Source organism: Siniperca chuatsi, linkage group LG5 (assembly GCF_020085105.1).
Source record: "Siniperca chuatsi isolate FFG_IHB_CAS linkage group LG5, ASM2008510v1, whole genome shotgun sequence".
NCBI classification, from domain to species: domain Eukaryota; kingdom Metazoa; phylum Chordata; class Actinopteri; order Centrarchiformes; family Sinipercidae; genus Siniperca; species Siniperca chuatsi.
The window spans coordinates 26028374-26048571 of record NC_058046.1 but is presented as its reverse complement, the minus strand read 5'-3'; the positions used below and the strand labels follow the sequence as shown (position 1 = coordinate 26048571).

The 20198-nt window shown below is 38.7% G+C and overlaps 2 protein-coding genes across 3 annotated transcripts; one reads left to right on the top strand and one right to left on the bottom strand.

Annotated features, from left to right (window-relative positions):
• The first annotated feature begins 1738 nt into the window (after positions 1-1738).
• On the top strand, positions 1739-18248 carry LOC122875867 (cell division cycle protein 20 homolog B-like). 2 transcript variants are annotated; one of them, XM_044195480.1, is made up of 12 exons: positions 1739-1896; positions 2245-2304; positions 7455-7656; positions 11278-11387; positions 11915-11966; positions 12717-12833; positions 14173-14390; positions 15555-15649; positions 15943-16153; positions 16542-16667; positions 16755-16878; positions 17840-18248. In XM_044195480.1, the coding sequence occupies exons 1-12, from the start codon at positions 1864-1866 to the stop codon at positions 17935-17937; spliced, it is 1446 nt and encodes a 481-aa protein (XP_044051415.1). In that variant the 5' UTR covers positions 1739-1863; the 3' UTR covers positions 17938-18248. The 2 variants fall into 2 exon arrangements, with proteins under 2 accessions (XP_044051415.1, XP_044051414.1); XM_044195479.1 differs by having other exon boundaries at positions 15925-16153.
• Positions 3376-6910, bottom strand: gpx8 (glutathione peroxidase 8 (putative)). The gene is made up of 3 exons (XM_044195481.1): positions 6307-6910; positions 5882-6143; positions 3376-4060 (listed from the first exon to the last, which is right to left on the bottom strand). Exons 1-3 carry the CDS (start codon positions 6511-6513, stop codon positions 3897-3899), a joined length of 633 nt encoding a protein of 210 aa, XP_044051416.1. The 5' UTR covers positions 6514-6910; the 3' UTR covers positions 3376-3896.
• Positions 18249-20198: the final 1950 nt, after the last annotated feature.

The window sequence follows — 20198 nt, the reverse complement described above, 5'->3', positions numbered from 1 at the left end:
CGAAGCTTTGATTAAGCTGGCTGTGACACATTTGACCGGTTAAGCTACCGCCAAACCGCGGGGGACACTGCGGGAGGGGAAAGGAAAATACGGACACAATGAGTTTCTAAGGTGACTAAAGCCAAACCTGGAGGGAGGCTGCAAACCAGCCCAGAGTCCCGCGGGAAAGAGGGTGGGGGATGTTTTAAAACATTTTTCCTGTGGTGAGATGTGGCCTGGTGGGAAGAATAACAGAGGTGCAAGGCCTCTGGGCAAGTAGGCCTAATTTAGACAAAGTTAGGATTTTATTTGAGCCTTTTTCTTGTGCAAGTGATCATATGGTACACTTTCAAGCGAGCTACAATACTCTGAAGTAATACAATGAGGAGAACGTGAGACAAAGGAACAATAAAGACAAACCGTGCAAAAAAAAAAACAACCAACAAACACAAAGGCATAAATAAAATTGCCTATATCATTAACATCACTATATCATTAACAACACACAGACACACAATAATAAGGCAGCCTACTTCAGTTTAATTACCCGCTTTTAGCCTAATGAATATCCCGCAGAAAGAGCCTGAGACTATAATGATTACAGCAACATTTCTTGGCATTTATAAGCACATATGTGGTTTTAAATATAGTTCATTTGTGAATGGCAGATCTACCCTGATACTGGATTTATAGAACGCTGCTGCGTGTCATTGACAGCACGCACCTGTCGCACAGTTCGGGCGCGTGCTCGGGGTGTGAGCGCATATGGAGGTGGCAGGTGGCGAGAACGTGCGCTGCTCGCGCCGTTCAGCCCACTCAGCGCGAGAGCGGCGGCCCGCGGACACGCGGCCTCTTCCCGCAAAACAGGGGAGCTGCTCCGGGTAGACTCCGGGATAATGACAGCAGTTACACGTTTATCCAAAATATTTATTGCATTTAATTGATTTTTTTTTTTTTTTTGGTGTTTGTTGATTTTTACTGTGAAAACTATATTAAAATATTTTATTTTATTGATATGAAAACAAACCATTTTACATAAACTCTAGTATCTTTTAATTTTATTTAATTTTTAATGTCAGTTTGTTAGTTAAAATAACCTGTTTTACTTAACAAATAAAATAAAAGGAAATATATAGCCCATTTTGCAGTAACTGTAGAACTTGTAACTGCCAGGGGCTGCACTTTGTTTACATCATGTATAATCTGCTACAACAGCAACAATATAGGTCTACCGTTACTATGATAGTAATAGCCTAAATTATATTGTTAAAATGTCTATTATATCTATTATTATTAGCTATGTCTTTTTGTCTGCCTATTGTTGAAGTAAAAAACTAATTATTTTTACTAAGAGTATAGATATTCATTCTTATTTCCTTTAAAATGTTTTAACACGTGATTTCTTGCTTTAAATAATTCCTAATAATAAGCTAATCATCATCATTAGTATTTTCAGAATAAGATATTCTTCAGCCCAACGACAGCGGCTATAACAGGCTGAGTCTGGCAGTTATATGACGAACTGTGTAAACTCACACCTCCTAAAGAAATAAAAGTCTGTCCTTGTCTGAGTTATTGATAACATGCTGCCGCATTACCGCGTTGCTCTTTTTTACTCAGTCTGTTTGTTTCCAGTAGAAACCAGGACGCGGAGGGAATCCCTTAACAGGATTAGACTACTTAATAAAGGAAATATAAACTCCACTTAACCGCCAATAGCAGCGCAAAGGACAGTGCTTCCCGCTCCGCGGTCCGCCCCGGGAGAGTATATAGGAGCGGAGCCCGTCCAGGAGAGCACACAACAGGTGCACCGGGCATGGCCGGGTCCTCCAACAGGCTGAGAGGGAAGGGAACGGTGTTTTACTCATTTAATAGAAACTGAAGATGGGTCTGAAAAGTGGACATTCAAATGACTGGGTGAGTAATTTCTAAAATATTATAAAGAATTGCATTTAAATAGGTTATTTCCTTTGTATCACTTATGATGTTGCTGCTTCTGCTGCTACCAGGCAACCACTTCAAACTCTAAACACATGGCTGTGTCTCTTTGGTAGGCTATAACACTTACTGCAAGCTGTGGCAAAATATGTTACCTTTTTAGACTAATAAATGAAAATAACACCCATTTACTGCTATAACATGAATTAAAATATCCCATTCAGAGAGATTCTCTTCATTTTTTTAGTAGTTTAGCCTATGGGAAAGTTATTTTTTTGATGATAATGAGGATCACCTTGACTAAAGTCTTTTTGTTTTCATAACCAGGACGATATGAGGAGAATGCTGAGAGATGTTGTAGGAAAGAGAAGACACTGCCCCTTCAAGGTAAGAGGGGAAATAAAGGGAACACTTTAAAGTTAATTGTGCTGGCTGCATCCCCTCCAGCTCCTGAGCCGGTGGTGACAGTGTGGCAGTGTACTGCTGCTGGCTGTGCTATCTGACTGACAGCTGTCAGATGCACTCCTCACTGCTGCCTCCTCAAACATCCTGCTGACGCTGCCGCGCATCACACTTCATTCATCTGTAAAATAAAAAGCCAACAGTCGAATAAAGCTGGGAGGGGAATGAATGGAAAAACATTCAACTCTACATTTAGCACAAGGAAAAACATCAAGCTCAACATCGGTTCAGCATAGTCAAATCCATGCATTTGCATGTACAGTAGGCCTGTGAGTCGTGGCTGGTTGGGAGGCAGTGTAATGTTAGCTGACGTTTCTTTTACCCAGCTCACACTGCTCTGCTACCTTAACAGTTACATTTGACTACACTTAACTCGTTCATTACTCATTCGGATCAAGAGATACAAGCATCCTACAGGATTTTGAGATGTATATGAAGTTTACACAGGAGAGAATGAGGTTTACTGTGAAGTAGAGGCTGTCCGATTTAGGCAGCTGGTCTTTAAAACACTTCTTCTCAGTGCTGATGTTAGTATGGCCTGATATTACAAAGGTGACGTAGTTTTTCAGCTCTCTTATCGTGGGTGGCTGGTAGGCAGTGTCTTGTTAGCTGGTTGATTCTGTGTGTGCCAGCTTACCTGCTGCTGCCCTCCAACTGTCCATTTAAATCCACCCCAGCGCTCCAGGTGGACTTCTGCAATTAACATGCACTTCTACCAAGTATGAACAGCAAGTTGGGTTTCAGAGCTGTGGTTGGACATTTGATGAAATTTATAATACAAATATTCAGACTGAGAGGTGACCTATACCAAAGAGACTAAAATAACTGAAATAACTAAATCAACTTCAGAATACAGAATATCAGCACCAACCGTAACAACCAACAGTAATGCAACCATATTTTTGTTGCATTACTTACAATTATCAGCTAATTAAGAAGCTCTAGGCATTTTTCTTTCTTTTAAAACATAAAAAAATCTGAACAACAGATCCTAAATCAAATAATTAGGAAATAATTTTATTGTTGGATGGATGTTTCACAATTTGCTGGGCTCAAATCAGTAAAAGTGGGCCAAAATATTGTGCTTCACCTTAGGAAATAGATTTTAATGTAAACATTAGAAAGACGTGGTACAAAGAACAGACTGAGCCAAACTGAACATCTGTAAAATCCAACACTTCAGTGGCTAAACAATCCTTCAGCTGCAGCAGTGGTCATTATAAGGAATGTTCGTGATCGTGATTGTCATTATTAACCACAGGATGGTCCCCATACACACAGACAAACACGTACTCTCACAAATGCACACATATTTCCACTAGCCTTGAATGACTTCCATTGCCTTTGCAGCTAAAACTGGTGGATCTTTTCATCCTGCATGTTTCTGGAGCGAGACATCGCCCAACCACACTAACTGTGACAGTTCAGAGCCCAGTCATTCCTTTGCTGCCAAAGCACAGGAAACACTGAAACACTGATATAACACAGATGTGTCCAGCATCTATCGATAAGCTCCATCATAGCTCCACCCGTTTCTTCAGGATGATTTCTCGCACCAACGCCGTGGCCTCTTGTCGAACGCTCTCCATGGGCTCGTCCGCTCGCCAGAACCGGACCACTTTCCCTTCTGGGTTCACCAGAAACTTCCAGAAGTTCCACTTCGGCATTTTCTGCACAGAATCTGAAACACAACACATTACCGTAGACTCATCAATGGTACATCTTATACCCTAAATTTTGCCAGAAACGCTGACGATGTTTTCATGTCCAGAGCTTATTATCAATCAACTTGTAAACACCGATTATAAGTGGTCGACTGTAACTAAGTATGTTTACTCAAGTACTGTACTTAAGTACAAATTCGAGGTACTTGTATTTTACTTGAGTATTTCCATTTTATGCTCCACTACATCTCTGAGGCAAATATTGTACTTTTTACTCCACTACATTTGTCTGACAGCTTTAGTCACTTTTCAGATTACAATTTTTCAAACCCTTCGTGTCCAGTTAAAACCATGTATCTCCAAATTTGGTGATTTTGAATTAGATTTTTCTGATAAACTGAAGGATGAAGTGTTCCTTTATGGGTTGAGAAAATTCTCCTACTTCGTAAGATAAATAGACTCTTTAACCTCTTTAAACTCTTTTCTACCCATCAGCATATAAAGTAGTTCAAATTAGCACAACCTTAAACATCTACAGCAGTAAAATGCAACATACACATTCATGCAGCAGTAATATTAATCCAGAAACATCAGATATAATAGGAAAACACTGATAAATGAATGAATTAAGTAAATTTTGCTCATAATACTTACACACTTTTACTTAAGTAAGGTTTTTCAGGACTTTTACTTGTAGTGGTATTAGTACTTTAACTTAAGTAAAGGATCTGAATATTTCTTCCACCACTGCCGATCATTGTTTATGTCTAACTGACAGTTATATCAAATAAAATCAAACCTGAACCTCACAGCAGCTGATCAATGTTAAAGTTCTGACTTTTTGCTATTATCTAATAGGAGTGGGTGATACAGATAAAATATAATAATATATATATCAAGATATAGTACATTTCCCTTAATATGGGGACAGATCAAGATACCTCGTAGTCACAAGCTATTAAAGTGACAGCTACCACAATATAAACGGTGTGACAAAATGTCAGACGGATGGCACATTTATTTGGTCTGATGATATGTATCGCCATAACGCCGACATAACTGATAACATTCACACACTGGATATTACTACGGTTCAAAACAGATGAGAGAAAATTCTTACATTTCTGAAGTAACTAGGATGTACAATCAGCTGCTTCATTATCATAAGAATTGGTATTTTAGCAGAGCTGTAAGGTGCTAAACTGAGATGTCACACCAAAAGTAGGTATTTAAGAAATACTAACAGGTATTAACCTAAATTCAAACTCTATTTGGATGCAAGAACTAATCACGAGTCAACACATTTACCTAAATAACTATGTGTTTACAGTTTTTTCTCTGACGAAGCATAATTATTGTGGTATATTTTGTTTGGGACATGACAGTTGTTTCTGGAGGGCAGGTGTTGGTAAAAAAAAAAAAAAAAGTTTTTTAGTTTTATGAAGTAAAATATCAAACATTTGCAAACGCAAAGACGTTTCATTATAAAATGAATACCACTGACCCCCAGGTCCCGCTAACTGGGCATCTGTCGTTTATAGACTAAAATAATAACTGATTTTGAATTTGACAGATTACGTGATCTTTAAAATAACATTTAGTCGCAGCCCTATGGCAAAGTGTGATGCAGTGGAAGTTCAGACTGTACTTACTGGCAGACAGCTGCTTAAGTGTAGCCATAAATACAGGACTCATCGTTTTATCTTAAAGAAAATGCAGATTAATCATAGTGATCGTGAACTGTCCTTTCAAATATGTGTGTGACTGAGTCATGTCTTAATGTAAAATATAACTTAAGTGTACAGCAGACAGATGCGGTGAGGTGTCTTTCTGCCAACCTGTGAGGAATTTGAAGGCAGGGTCAGCCTCTGAGCCCATTATTTTGATCCTGCTGAAGAAGGGGAAGGTGACGCCGTAGGTGGACTTGGCGAAAGCCTCGATGTCCCGGCTGGTCCCGGTCTCTGTGTCCCCGAACTGACCGCAGGGGAAGGCCAGGACGTTGAAGTGAGAGGTGCCCAGCTCCCGGTGGAGCTCCTGCATGAACATGTAGTTCGCCTCCGTCTGCTCGCTGTGACTCGCCACGTTTACAACCAAAGACGCCTGTACAGTGGAGGAAAAACAGGGTCCAATTATGCTATAAGAAATCCTAGAAGAAATGCATCTTATGCTATGAAACCGACCCTCAAATGCCACCGGATAACTTGGACGAAGTTTGCACAGATTTCTTCTCAAACTGAAATGACTGGTGATGATGTGGACTTACTTTTCCTCGGTACTTCTCCAGGGAAACCGTCCTCCCCCTCGCGTCTTTGACCTCGAAAGAATAAAAATCCTTTGGTTTTCTCGGCTTCATCAGCTGCGTCTGCAGGAGGAATAAACAGCCCACGCAGACTGTCATGCTCAACAGGACCGTTAACTTTTTAGCTTTTGGGTTGGAGGACTTGGCAGGGTAGCCCCCTAAGGCCTCCATCTTGGAGGGGGAAGAACAAACCGTGGGCGTTTGAGGGGCTCCTGCCAAAAGTCTTGGTGAACGGAGCTGAGTTAAGTTCGCCAGAGAACACTACGACAATACCGGAAGCTAGGTGCTACTTCCTTCAAAATAAGAGGGAAATTAAAACTCAAAAGTATTAACCTTGTAGCCTTCCTGTTGTGTAGCCTACTAGGTTTCTGAGTGCTTCAGTGCTTCACAGCAACCACTTAGCAACCAACCCAAACAACCTAGCAACCCCATAGCAACACCAGCAACCACCTAGCAACAATCCCAAACACCTTAGCAACCACTGAACAAACACAAATGACCTAGTGACCTTCTTAGCAACCACTTAACAGCATTGGTGGAAGACGTACTCAGATTCGATAAAAGTAGCAATACTACAGCATAAAATTCTGCTTTCAAAATCTTACTTAAGTAAAAGTACAAAAGTATTTCAAATATACTCAAAGTAGGCCTATTTAAAGAAAAGGTACTCGTTATGCAGAATGGCCCATTTCAGAACATGTTTGCTTTGAAAATGTCATAAAGCTATCAGCAATACTATAGTAAGCTTGGCTTCAGAAAGCACATTTAAATCATCTCCATAAAACACCTTTGTGTAATTGTTCAAAAGTGTACTTTCAAAATACAACGTACAGTGTAATATGATAATATCAGCCCTCTAGACTGGAACATTAAAGAGGGAAAATATAAGGGTCAGATCTTATTGCAGTCCAATAACCCGCCCCTCCAAAAAAGGCCTTTACAATGCTCTTCCTTTTAAAGTTTTAACCGGAAGTTAGCTCTTTATGTTGCTTGCTTTGACACTAGGGAAGTTATGTGGTTTGAAGTTTGTAGATATATGAAGTTTGTGTCAGTTTTCACTATTTCAACAATTTTGAGGCTGTTAAATTATTTCTTGTTTTCTGCCTTCTCAGGGACAAAACGACGCCCATCAGGTGTCGTACAAGCGGTTCAGGAGGCGGATCACCCAGAGGAGCAGCAGTGAGGGTCCTGCTGCGAGTACACCGCTGGCCACTGGGCGGCAGTGTGATCCAAGCTTTGAGTTTGATACAGTCTGTCAGAGACTGGAGCTGGATTCTCCACCGGCAAAGGGAGTCCTACAGGGAAACCTTCAAGGTATTATTTTAACAACACACCACATCAGCGAAGAATGTAGAAGAAACTGCCTGTCTGTGAAACTGATCTCACCCACACACAAAACATCCAAAACGGTCATCTAATCAAAATTGTGGTCAGTGAGGAGTTACCCAAACTCAGCTGCAGTGCTCACTTTAAATGACTTTGCTATGTTTGAGAAGTATAGGGAAGAAAAGAAAAATATGCTTTTAATTCATTGTTGCATGCAAACACCATTTTAAAAACAGATTTTAATCAAGTAATTAAAATATTTTTTCCTTCTTTGCCACAGTCGCACTATATATACATACACATATTGCCTGCCACTGGTTTCCTAGTTTTTCATCGTCACATCTAACTAGTCCCCAGATGTATTAACTACATTGTTATTTTATGTGGCATAAAGGTATACTTAACTAAAGTTCCAACTATGCTATATGTAAAAGGCCTGATAAAGGCTTATTGCACGTATATCCTTTATTGCATTATATAATTTTTCTGGTTGATATGAAAACTACAGTAATGCAACAAAATGCATGTGAAATTTAGGTAAATGTTTAGGGAATTTATGTGTTAATACATTGTTGTCAAGTTGTCAGGTGTTGCATATCACAGCTGAGCAGGTGGTGCTGCAGAGTGACATATTTGTGGTTCAACTGCAAAATACCATGCTTCCAATATATATGATAGGCATAACTCTAATACTACCATATTTATCATATCTGATTGCTAAAATATATACACATTTTTATTGGAATAAATAAACATAGGCTGATAAATCAGTATTCAGTTTATAATGAAACGTCTTTGCGTTTGCAAATGTTTGATATTTTACTTGATAAAACTAAAAAACTTTTTGTTTTTTTTTTACCAAAACCTGCCCTCCAGAAACAACTGTCATGTCCCAAACAAAATATACCACTATAATTATGCTTCGTCAGAGAAAGAAACTGTAAACACATAGTTATTTAGGTAAATGTGTTGACTCGTGATTAGTTCTTGCATCCAAATAGAGTTTAAATTTAGGTTAATACCTGTTAGTATTTCTTAAATACCTACTTTTGGTGTGACAAATCAGTTTAGCACCTTACAGCTCTGCTAAAATACCAATTCTTATGATAATGAAGCAGCTGATTGTACATCCTAGTTACTTCAGAAATGTAAGAATTTTCTCTCATCTGTTTTGAACCGTAGTAATATCCAGTGTGTGAATGTTATCAGTTATGTCGGCGTTATGGCAATACATATCATCAGACCAAATAAATGTGCCATCCGTCTGACATTTTGTCACACCGTTTATATTGTGGTAGCTGTCACTTTAATATCTTGTGACGACGAGGTATCTTGATCTGTCCCCATATTAAGGGAAATGTACTATATCTTGATATATATATATATTATATTTTATCTGTATCACCCACTCCTATTAGATAATAGCAAAAGTCAGAACTTTAATATTGATCAGCTGCTGTGAGGTTCAGGTTTGATTTTATTTGATATAACTGTCAAGTATCAAAAGTAAAAGTACTCATTATACAGTAAAATGTTCCCTGTCAGTGTTTTCCTATTATATCTGATGTTTCTGGATTAATATTACTGCTGCATTAATGTGTATGTTGAATTTTACTGCTGTAGATGTTTAAGGTTGTGCTATATACATACACATATTGCCTGCCACTGGTTTCCTAGTTTTTCACCATCACATCTAACTAGTCCCCAGATGTATTAACTACATTGTTATTTTATGTGGCGTAAAGGTATACTTAACTAAAGTTCCAACTATGCTATATGTGAAAGGCCTGATAAAGGTGAAATTTAGGTAAATGTTTATGGAATTTATGTGTCAATACATTGTTGTCAAGTTGTCAGGTGTTGCATATCACAGCTGAGCAGGCGGTGCTGCAGAGTGACATATTTGTGGTTCAACTGCAAAATACCATGCTTCCAATATATATGATAGGCATAACTCTAATACTACCATATTTATCATCTCTGATTGCTAAAATATATATACATTTTTATTGGAATAAATAAACATAGGCTGATAAATCAGTATTCAGTTTATAATGAAACGTCTTTGCGTTTGCAAATGTTTGATATTTTACTTGATAAAACTAAAAAACTTTTTGTTTTTTTTACCAAAACCTGCCCTCCAGAAACAACTGTCATGTCCCAAACAAAATATACCACTATAATTATGCTTCGTCAGAGAAAGAAACTGTAAACACATAGTTATTTAGGTAAATGTGTTGACTCGTGATTAGTTCTTGCATCCAAATTGAGTTTAAATTTAGGTTAATACCTGTTAGTATTTCTTAAATACCTACTTTTGGTGTGACAAATCAGTTTAGCACCTTACAGCTCTGCTAAAATACCAATTCTTATGATAATGAAGCAGCTGATTGTACATCCTAGTTACTTCAGAAATGTAAGAATTTTCTCTCATCTGTTTTGAACCGTAGTAATATCCAGTGTGTGAATGTTATCAGTTATGTCGGCGTTATGGCAATACATATCATCAGACCAAATAAATGTGCCATCCGTCTGACATTTTGTCAAACCGTTTATATTGTGGTAGCTGTCACTTTAATATCTTGTGACGACGAGGTATCTTGATCTGTCCCCATATTAAGGGAAATGTACTATATCTTGATATATATATATATTATATTTTATCTGTATCACCCACTCCTATTAGATAATAGCAAAAAGTCAGAACTTTAATATTGATCAGCTGCTGTGAGGTTCAGGTTTGATTTTATTTGATATAACTGTCAAGTATCAAAAGTAAAAGTACTCATTATACAGTAAAATGTTCCCTGTCAGTGTTTTCCTATTATATCTGATGTTTCTGGATTAATATTACTGCTGCATTAATGTGTATGTTGAATTTTACTGCTGTAGATGTTTAAGGTTGTGCTATATACATACACATATTGCCTGCCACTGGTTTCCTAGTTTTTCACCATCACATCTAACTAGTCCCCAGATGTATTAACTACATTGTTATTTTATGTGGCGTAAAGGTATACTTAACTAAAGTTCCAACTATGCTATATGTGAAAGGCCTGATAAAGGTGAAATTTAGGTAAATGTTTATGGAATTTATGTGTTAATACATTGTTGTCAAGTTGTCAGGTGTTGCATATCACAGCTGAGCAGGCGGTGCTGCAGAGTGACATATTTGTGGTTCAACTGCAAAATACCATGCTTCCAATATATATGATAGGCATAACTCTAATACTACCATATTTGAGGGCTGATTGCTAAAATATATATACATTTTTATTGGAATAAATAAACATAGGCTGATAAATCACCACCAGAATTGGTTTAATCTCCTGTAACGGTATATCAGCATTGGCCCCAAAATCCAATATCAGTCAAAATGTAAGATTTATTTTTGTTTTGTTGTTAGAATACACAGAATTATTACATGTACTTCATTACTGAACAAGTGTAGGTAACATTTCCCTGTAGGGCCACAGCCACAACCCCTCATGCATCCATTCTTTGTTATCTTCACCATTATGTCCAGCTGTCTCACGCAGTAGATTCATTGCAGCACCGTTTTGAGAAGGTGAATGTAATGTTTTCTGTAATATCATCTGTCCCAATCAGAGACGGCATTGGCAGGAGGCGTGTCCCACTGTGGTGGTGTTACACCAGCGAACACACCACGCAGCATTACTGCCAGGGGACGGCCTGCAGCAGAAAATGCCCCAGAACAGGTTTGTTTAAGGAACTTGTATCTGTGGTACTGTAGTTACATTTCTCATCTGCCCACACGAAAACAAAATGAAGAATGTGCAAAGAGGTGAAAAAACGTTTTAGGTGTTAGGTGTTTCTTTCTTACATTATTATATCCATAATAATGTTGCAAAGTGAAAAGACAAATGAGAAACACAACAAAGGTTTCTTCAGGCTCTTTGGAAGCTTCAGTTAAAAATGGCAGAGAAAAGCATTTTGTTTGTTTTTTTATCTGTAGTTTCTTTATGCAAGATCACTTGAGGTGAACTAAGAAAAGCTCTGAAATCACTTAAGGTCAAAAACACGAGCCATTTGTAACCACACAGCTAAAATAAGGATAACACCAGTTATTACTAAAGGAGGTTAGTGTCATTATGCCACAAAATACATAAAACATAGCGTAACTCTGTCGGAAAAATTTGGCACAATCATTTCTAACGCTCTTGATGAAATCTCAACATTCATGTGAAAGACTGAATCTAAAAGGAATCATTTACTTTTTTTGCAGGGATGGGTGTGGAGCGCTGCAGTTCAAGAAGATGGAAATGTTCAACAGGCTGGTACGGCATGAATGTGTTTTCTTTTGCTACATTCTTACAGTGCTCCAGGACACACACACACACACACAAACACACACACACACACAAGGAGAAATGATCATCTGAATATATGTAGCGCAATACTGCATGATGTCACACCAGGAAATGAGAATGAATGACTTAAACAATCTGCAGAAATGTTTTTATGCAACATAAGCTGCTGGAGGACTGTGGGAGGTCTATGTTTATGTTTATGTTTGCTGATATGATTGTATTAATACGTTATCTCTAGTGGGATTATCAGGCATTCATTTTGTTAAGCTTATGGAGGTTTAGTACAAAGAACATGACATTTGAACGGCATAAGATATGAAAGTTTGATGAAATCATTGTTTAAGTCTTCGTAACCACGTCGTCAAAGGACAACTCTTTTTCCGAGACACATTCACGCACACACTGTATTTCCACAATGCCAAGGGTTTCGCAACACAATACATTTCAGCTTTATTCAGCCTTTCCATGTGTACTTTAACTTGTGTGTCTCTCCTGGCCTCAGGGCAGCAGTAAATGGTCAGTAACCATTAATTCACTGTAATAATGCCCACTGAGAACACAGAGCTACACTTGAGTGACTTTATTTTAGTTTCAGTGAGTGAAAATTAATGCAATTGACATCATCAGCAGTAAACCAAAGCTGTATTGCTTTGGGTGTGAAACTTTGTGTATGTGTTTTGTGTAACTGTGTTTTTATGTGATATTTTCCCATTGCAGGTTCTGATGAGAGAAGACATGATTTGCAGCCATTTGCTGTTCTGGACAAAGCTTCTGTGAGTCTGCAGGGAAAGTCAGTGATGAAGATGGCAGCACCGTCACTGCTGAACGACTACTGTAAGTGAAGATACAAATCCTGCATTATTCTCCCAAAAGAAAACTGAGCCTATGTTCTTTTTCTCTTTCTGTGTTTAAAGGATAAAGCTGGTGTTATTCTGTATTTTTTTCTATGGTCAACAAATCCCCTGAAAAGACCAAACCAACTGTGTGTTTGACCATGTCTCAGTACTTTTCGAAACCCATTTGTTTCTACTGAAGACATAAATCTTTACAAACAGGTCACAAATAGTTTCTTTTCAATAAAATGCTCAGTAATTTCCTAAAACAGCTGGACGCTGTACTTTTGAACTAATGCTATTTAAACAGGAAGAAACAGGCTATGGATACACAGGCAACATTGTTAGTGGGATCAATTTATTATTGGTTTTGGTCTTTTCATGGGATGTTTTAATAATAACAAAAATATAGAATATTGCTAACCTCATCCTTTGATTGGACCATGTAATAACACACAGAGTGTAAATTGTTGTGCCCTTGTGATCTTGCAACTGCAATTGTAACTGGAATATATAAACACATACACATAATCATCTTTAGATGAGATGATACTTTCCCATGCATGTCTAAATGTGTGTGCTTGTATGTCTTTCTCATTGCACTATAAAAATAAATCAGCAAAACACACAGAATTTTTAATTTTCCAGTGTAGGACCAAGTGTGTGTAGGTTCATTCCAAGCATCAGTACATGTACAAGCTTCACATTGACTCATCAACCCGAAGTGGTCACCCACCTGCCATCGACAGTCATGTCCTCTGTATTTATTTAGAAATTTGTGAGTTTTAGCAATTTGGGGAACGTTTAAAATCTACAATTCAAACTATATACACGGTGGGTACTTTATGAGCTTATTCCAATATTTTTACAAATTTTAGGCCAATAAAATAAAAATTAAAAAAAGCCACCAGCATTTATTCCTCACTGTGGAGAAGGCTTTGAAACAGGATTTAGAGCTTCATGTTGGGAAATAAGTAGTATAATCAAAGTTACCTGAATAAAATTTAAATAACAAAAAAAACCCTTTGGTTTCTGGTCAAAATGATGGTGGTGGGGTTGGGGGGGACTCCTGTCTACAGCCCTGAACCTACTGCCTATAAGCTTGAAAGAATCAGTCAGAAGCTTCTACTATCTGTTTTTCTGACCTTCACAAGGTCACACGACCCCACTGTGGAAAAATCCACTAAAAACACCTCATACTGCTGTTTTGATTAATGACCACATCACTGAACATCAAATGTGGCATAGCAAGCCAGCAGAAAAATATAGTTTTTTACCACCAATGTATTCTGTGTGTAGCCTCTGTAGTCCTTCTCTCTTTTCCATCTGTTCCCTTTCAGACACTAATCTTCTCGACTGCAGTTGTAATGGTATGATTGCATTAGCACTGGGCTCTTCTGTTTACCTTTGGAATTCAGAAACTCGTGCTCTGGTGGGATATTTGGACCAGAGTCCACAACCAGGACGATCACGCCTTCAGACTCCATCCATCTCGTGTCTGTGCTGGAGCAAAGATGGGCGAGCTCTCTGCATTGGGACCAGGCGAGGGGAGGTACAGGTAAATGCTTTGGCGCTTAAAAAACAGTGGTGTGAAAAAGTGTTTGCCCCCTTCCTGATTTCTTATTTTTTTTGCATTTGTTTGTCACACTTAAATGTTTCATCAAACAAATTTAAAGTAAACACAAAATGTAGTTTTTAAATGAAGGTTGTTATTATTAAGGGAAAACAAAATCCAAACCTACAGGGCCCTGTGTGAAATAGTGTTCAAACATCTTGATGATCCCCAAGACTTTTGGGAAAATACTCTGTAGACTGACGAGACAAAAGTTGAACTTTCTGAAAGGTGTGTGTCCCATTATATCTGACGTAAAAGTAACACCGCATTTCCGAAAAAAAAAACCATCATACCAACAGTACAATATGGTGGTGGTAGTTTGATGGTCTGGGGCTGTTTTGCTGCTTCAGCACCCGGAAGACTTGCTGTGATAAATGGAACCATGAATTCTGCCGTCTACCAAAAACTCCTGAAGGAGAATGTCCGGCCATCTGTTCATGACCTCAAGCTGAAGCGGACTTGGGTTCTGCAGCAGGACAATGATCCAAAACACACCAGCAAGTCCACCTCTGAATGGCTGAAGAAGAACAAAATGAAGACTTTGGAGTGGCCTAGTCAAAGTCCTGACCTGAATACTATTGAGATGCTGTGGCATGACCTTAAAAAGGCAGTTCATGCTCGAAAACCCTCCAATGTGGCTGAATTACAACAATTCTGCAAAGATGAGTGGGCCAAAATTCCTCCACAGTGCTGTAAAAGACTCATTGCAAGTTATCACAAATGATTGCAGTTGTTGCTGCTAAGGGGGGCCCAACCTGTTATTCACTTTTTCACACAGAGCCATGTAGGTTTGGATTTTGTTTTCCCTTAATAATAACAACCTTCATTTAAAAACTACATTTTGTGTTCACTTGTGTTATCTTTGACTAATATTTAAATGTGTTTGATGATCTGAAACATTTAAGCGTGAAAAACATGCAAAAAAAAAAAAAAAATCAGGAAGGGGGCAAACACTTTTTCACACCACTGTAAATGAGTACATAGACGGTGGAAACTGATTCATATAAACTGTGGTATGGGGGGTCTGTGAGAGGGGATGTGTAACACAGAGTTGAATCAGCAGGATGACAGTTTGCGGTGATTCTCTCTCTCTCTTTGACTCTTTAGTTGTGGGATGTTGAACGCAAGCAGAACATGAGGTATCTGCCATCACATCTGTCTGTGGTCAGAGCTCTTTCCTGGAAACAGCAGTTACTCAGCAGGTATGTGTTTCAGTATACTAGACACAAAATAAAGGTAAAAAAGACTTTTAGTATCATTCTTACGCTTTTATCTAATCCCATCTCAACTATTGTAACTCCCTCTTCACCTGCCCCAGCAAAGCATCCCTGGATTGTTTACAAGAATCCAATTCAAGGTTCTTCAAAAGCACCTGTTTAGACTGGTATATACATGTAGCTGGTATAAAAAGGGCATCACAGTTAGTATCAATATGAAGTATGCAGTATTCATGCAGGGGAATTCCACAATCTTACAGCGGCTCTGTTCTCGGAAGAATCCACCACCTTGACCCTCGGGATCCTGCACCTCTGGTGGGCGCAGCCGTCCAGAAGGATGGGATCTGCAGCCTTCAGTGGTCACCAGGAGACGACTGGTTGGCCAGCGGCTCCACAGAGGGCCTTCTCTGTATATGGGATAGTGATGTCGCAGGGGTCACAAGGTCACGCCAGCCAATCACTACAATGAAACAGCCCAGCGCCGTTAAGGTCAGTGTATGCTTCATGACTGGGACTTTATTGGGAAATTAAAACACAACTACATGTATTTTGTATTGTGTATTCTTAATTAATTGATATAACTTTGAGTGATCTATTTTCACTTTGACATTAAAGGGTTTTTTTAGGATTGACACAACCACAACCAATGTTGTTGCAAGCAACTGCACGCTATGTTGTATGGCGTGATGATGACTAATCTTGGCTCGTGCAAACTCGAGTGGCATGTTTCTGGTTGGTATGCTTAAGGGTTTAGCTGTTATTATACAGAGGTTTAAAAATAATAGTTGATCCTGCAGCTATTCACTGGGCGGTCAGCTTAAACAACCGGACAATCTGCCGACCAATGTGTGTGTATTCATTGTGTTTGTGTGTTTAGGCGATGGCATGGTGTCCATGGCAGAGAAAGATGATCGCTACTGGAGGGGGATGGAAAGACGGAGAGCTGAGAATCTGGGACACAGAGTCAAAGACTTGTGTGACTTCTGCCAACACAAATTCACAGGTGCTCAAAGTACATATATAACAGAGGTATTTTTACTGTGTATATACTGTATATCGGATAGACTATTCCTACTGACTCCATCTGTAGATCTGTTCTCTACGATGGGCTGAAGAGAAGAGATATCTGGTCACAGGTCACGGCCTTCCTCAGCACCAAGTCACCTGCTGGACCTGGGAGCTTCCCTCCCTCAGCCCCATCTACCAGCTCACAGGTTAGAAAACGGGAAATATGATTAACGTACAACTACTGCCCACAACAATTTCTGTTTAACACATTCAAAACTCATATACATCCTGAGTAATATTAATATAGCAGCATCAGTGTGACAGTTGGACCATTGCTGCAGCTCTGTCATCCATCACTGAGATATTTAATAGCCATTTTGTGTTGATTCATTCATGTCCTGGGCTTTCAGTGAGTGTGAAACTGAATAAAACACATCAAAAGTCACTACATTTGATATGAGATTCCACAGTTTCCTGAGGTATTGTGAATTGCAGAAGAAAAAAAGTAAAACCTAAAACATCATTTTAAAAGATCCCATAAATATAATTTTCAATACATTTATGACTTACTAAAAGACATAAATGCTCAGTCAAGTCAAGTTTATTTATATAGCAAATTTCATACGACATGCATAGACTCATTGGGCTTCAGAATAGGCTGCAATTGTGTTATTCATTTACTCACAAATTGCAGTTAATCAGGTGGTGAATCTTAACCTGAAAATCAGGATGAATTGCCATTATTCATTCATGACATTGTGTTCATCCTGGCAGTTTTCTGTTTGGGAGGTTCTTTTACACTAACAGAGTGATGAGTGAGTGATGTATCTGATATGCAGTTGTGGTTGCTAGGAGAAGTTGACTTAACATTTGAAGTGAGTGAATGTGCAGCATTGCATTGAAATTTGCATATTACATGTTGCTATAGTTAAGAATCTTTGACGTGACGCAAATTGTGGCATGCAAGTGAAATCAAACCAAAAAAAGACAATGACAGCAAGCATTGTGTTCAGGTGTTTATCCCTTCTCAATATGAATTCTTTCTCAAAGTTAGTACTTCTTTATTACTCCATTATAGCGGTGAAAATTTACATTGCGACGCCTCTGTTTTATATGGGAAAGAAGGTATTTAAATGTCAAAGTTCAATCATGTTGTTGTTTTTTCAGGTCATTCTCATCGAGTCCTGCACTTGGCCTTAAACCCTGACAGTACTCAGATTTTCTCTGCTGGAGCGGACCAGCGCTTTCACATCTGGGACATGTAATTATCAACATCACTCAACACATATTCTACAGTTCAGTGCAAAGAAGCTAGACTTTGTGTTTCGGCTCAGGATAATATTTGAATGCAATTTCTCGTTGTTGTTGAAGCTATCATTTTGCAAGACGCTTTCTATGAAATCAAATACTGTCCACATGGAACTAATTACCATTTATTTATTTATTCATGTAATTTGTAAAATGATGTTAATGTTTTGTTTCATGTATGTTATCCTTCCTCTGTCTTGCCTACACCTTAAATGTAACCTCGTGAGATATGTAACCCAATAAACATTGTTATATGTGGCACTTTGAACAGCGGGGGCTTTATTCTCACTTACAGCTTGTCAGCTTAAGGTTCATTGTGTTCTGGCCCCCTTTTTATCAGGCTTATGTGTTTTTACATGCCCGAACTGCCACTCTTCAGTTTTATTTAACAGTTAAATAGAGTGCATGTGTTATTTTAAAAGTTAGGTAGTGACAGCATTCACACTAAAGTTACACATCAGTACAATGCAGAGTAAAGTCTTCCTGGCAAAGACCTGTGTGTTCAAAGATGTCTCACTTGCAAGAATGTGACCAGACTAGACTTGAGAGAACAAACGTAGGCTACATGTGGTGAAGACTTCTCTTGAAAAGGAAAGGAAAGTAAGACCACCGTCGAATGTGATACGTCTTATGGGTAACACGTATGTTCACAGACACAGAGGTGTCTGAAGAGATGGTGCAATTTGTGAGGTTTAGACTTTGTCACCACAGACATCTGTTTCTCACATGACATCATGAGACTTTTCATCACATGAAAAACTAAATAGAAACACCAAGGTGCACCATCCCTCCAACCATATAACATACTGTACAGTATCTAGTCTGGCTAAAATACTGACTTTATACTCCAAAGTCTTTAGTCCCAAGGCTGTATGTCTTTTTTGATTATATTATATAGATAATGACATGTCATGACAGTGAAAAGAACCAGAGTGAAAAGTCGTAGTTCCTGGATCCATCATTTCCTCCTGCCATGAAACTAGTTAGCAGTTCAGAAGTAGAAACAACATACTCTCATCCCAGGTCATCAAATAGGCCTACAGACGTTTTGTCATGGCCCTCGGCATCTCATAGTGTCTGTATGAGATGCACCGGGCTGCCAGAAAACCTTTAGGAAGTCAGGTGACATAAGAGCGAGAAAGTCCGTATAGGGAGGAGAGAGGATGGGTGGTACTTACACCAAGGAAACCGGGGTTCGTGTCACATGTGAAACCAAAAGTCAACCTTAACTACTTTATTATATGCAATCATTTTACTAAACACAATCTACATTGGCCCATAAAACTACAGGAAACTCAAAATTGTGAATTTGTAACTAACTAGGGGTTAATCCCTGCAAACGACTAGCGCTGTGGCTCGAGGGATGGCAATATTGATCTGTTCGTTGGTCGGTCGGTCCACCACTTTGGTTCAGACTGAAATATCTCAACAACTATTGGATAGTTTGCCATGAAATTTTGTACAGACATTCATAGTCCCCAGAAGATGAATCCTAATGACCATGGAGAGTCTTTTTTCTCTAGCGCCACCATGAGGTTGACATTTGTGGTTTTGAGTGGAACATCCCAATAACTATTAGATAGATTGCCATGAAATTTGGTACACACATTCATGTCTCACTCAGGATGAACTGTGACAACTTTGGTGGCCCTCTGACATTTCCTCTAGCACCATCATCAGGCTAAAATTTCAATTTATCCAACATTTTGGTTTGTAACCAAATACCTGAAAAACTAATGACATTTCCATCAGCCACAGCTGTACTTTGTGTTTAATGCTAACCAGCAAATGTTAGCATGTTAACACGGTAAATTAAAACAGTGAACATAGTCAAAACTATACCTGTAAAACATCAGCATGTTAGCATTGTCACTGTGAGCGTGTTAGCATGCTGATGTTAGCATTTAGTTCAACGCACCTCTGTGTCTAAGTACAGCCTCACAGAGCCGCTAGCATGGCTGTATACTCTTAATTTTTAACTGTGGTGGAGTTTTGTTTAAGCATTTTATGCCATTATTAGACAGACAAACTCCTGAACCGCTTCCACCTTGATCATCTAAGGATGATGTTTGTAACCTTTACCAACAGGATAGAGAGAGTAATTCTTCATCAGTGACAGATACACTAAACACTGTGCATTAGGTCAGGACAAACTGGCTAAACAAGAACTCCTAAACAAGTGTGTGTCCTCACTGCTGCTGTTTCGAGTCTAGATTTC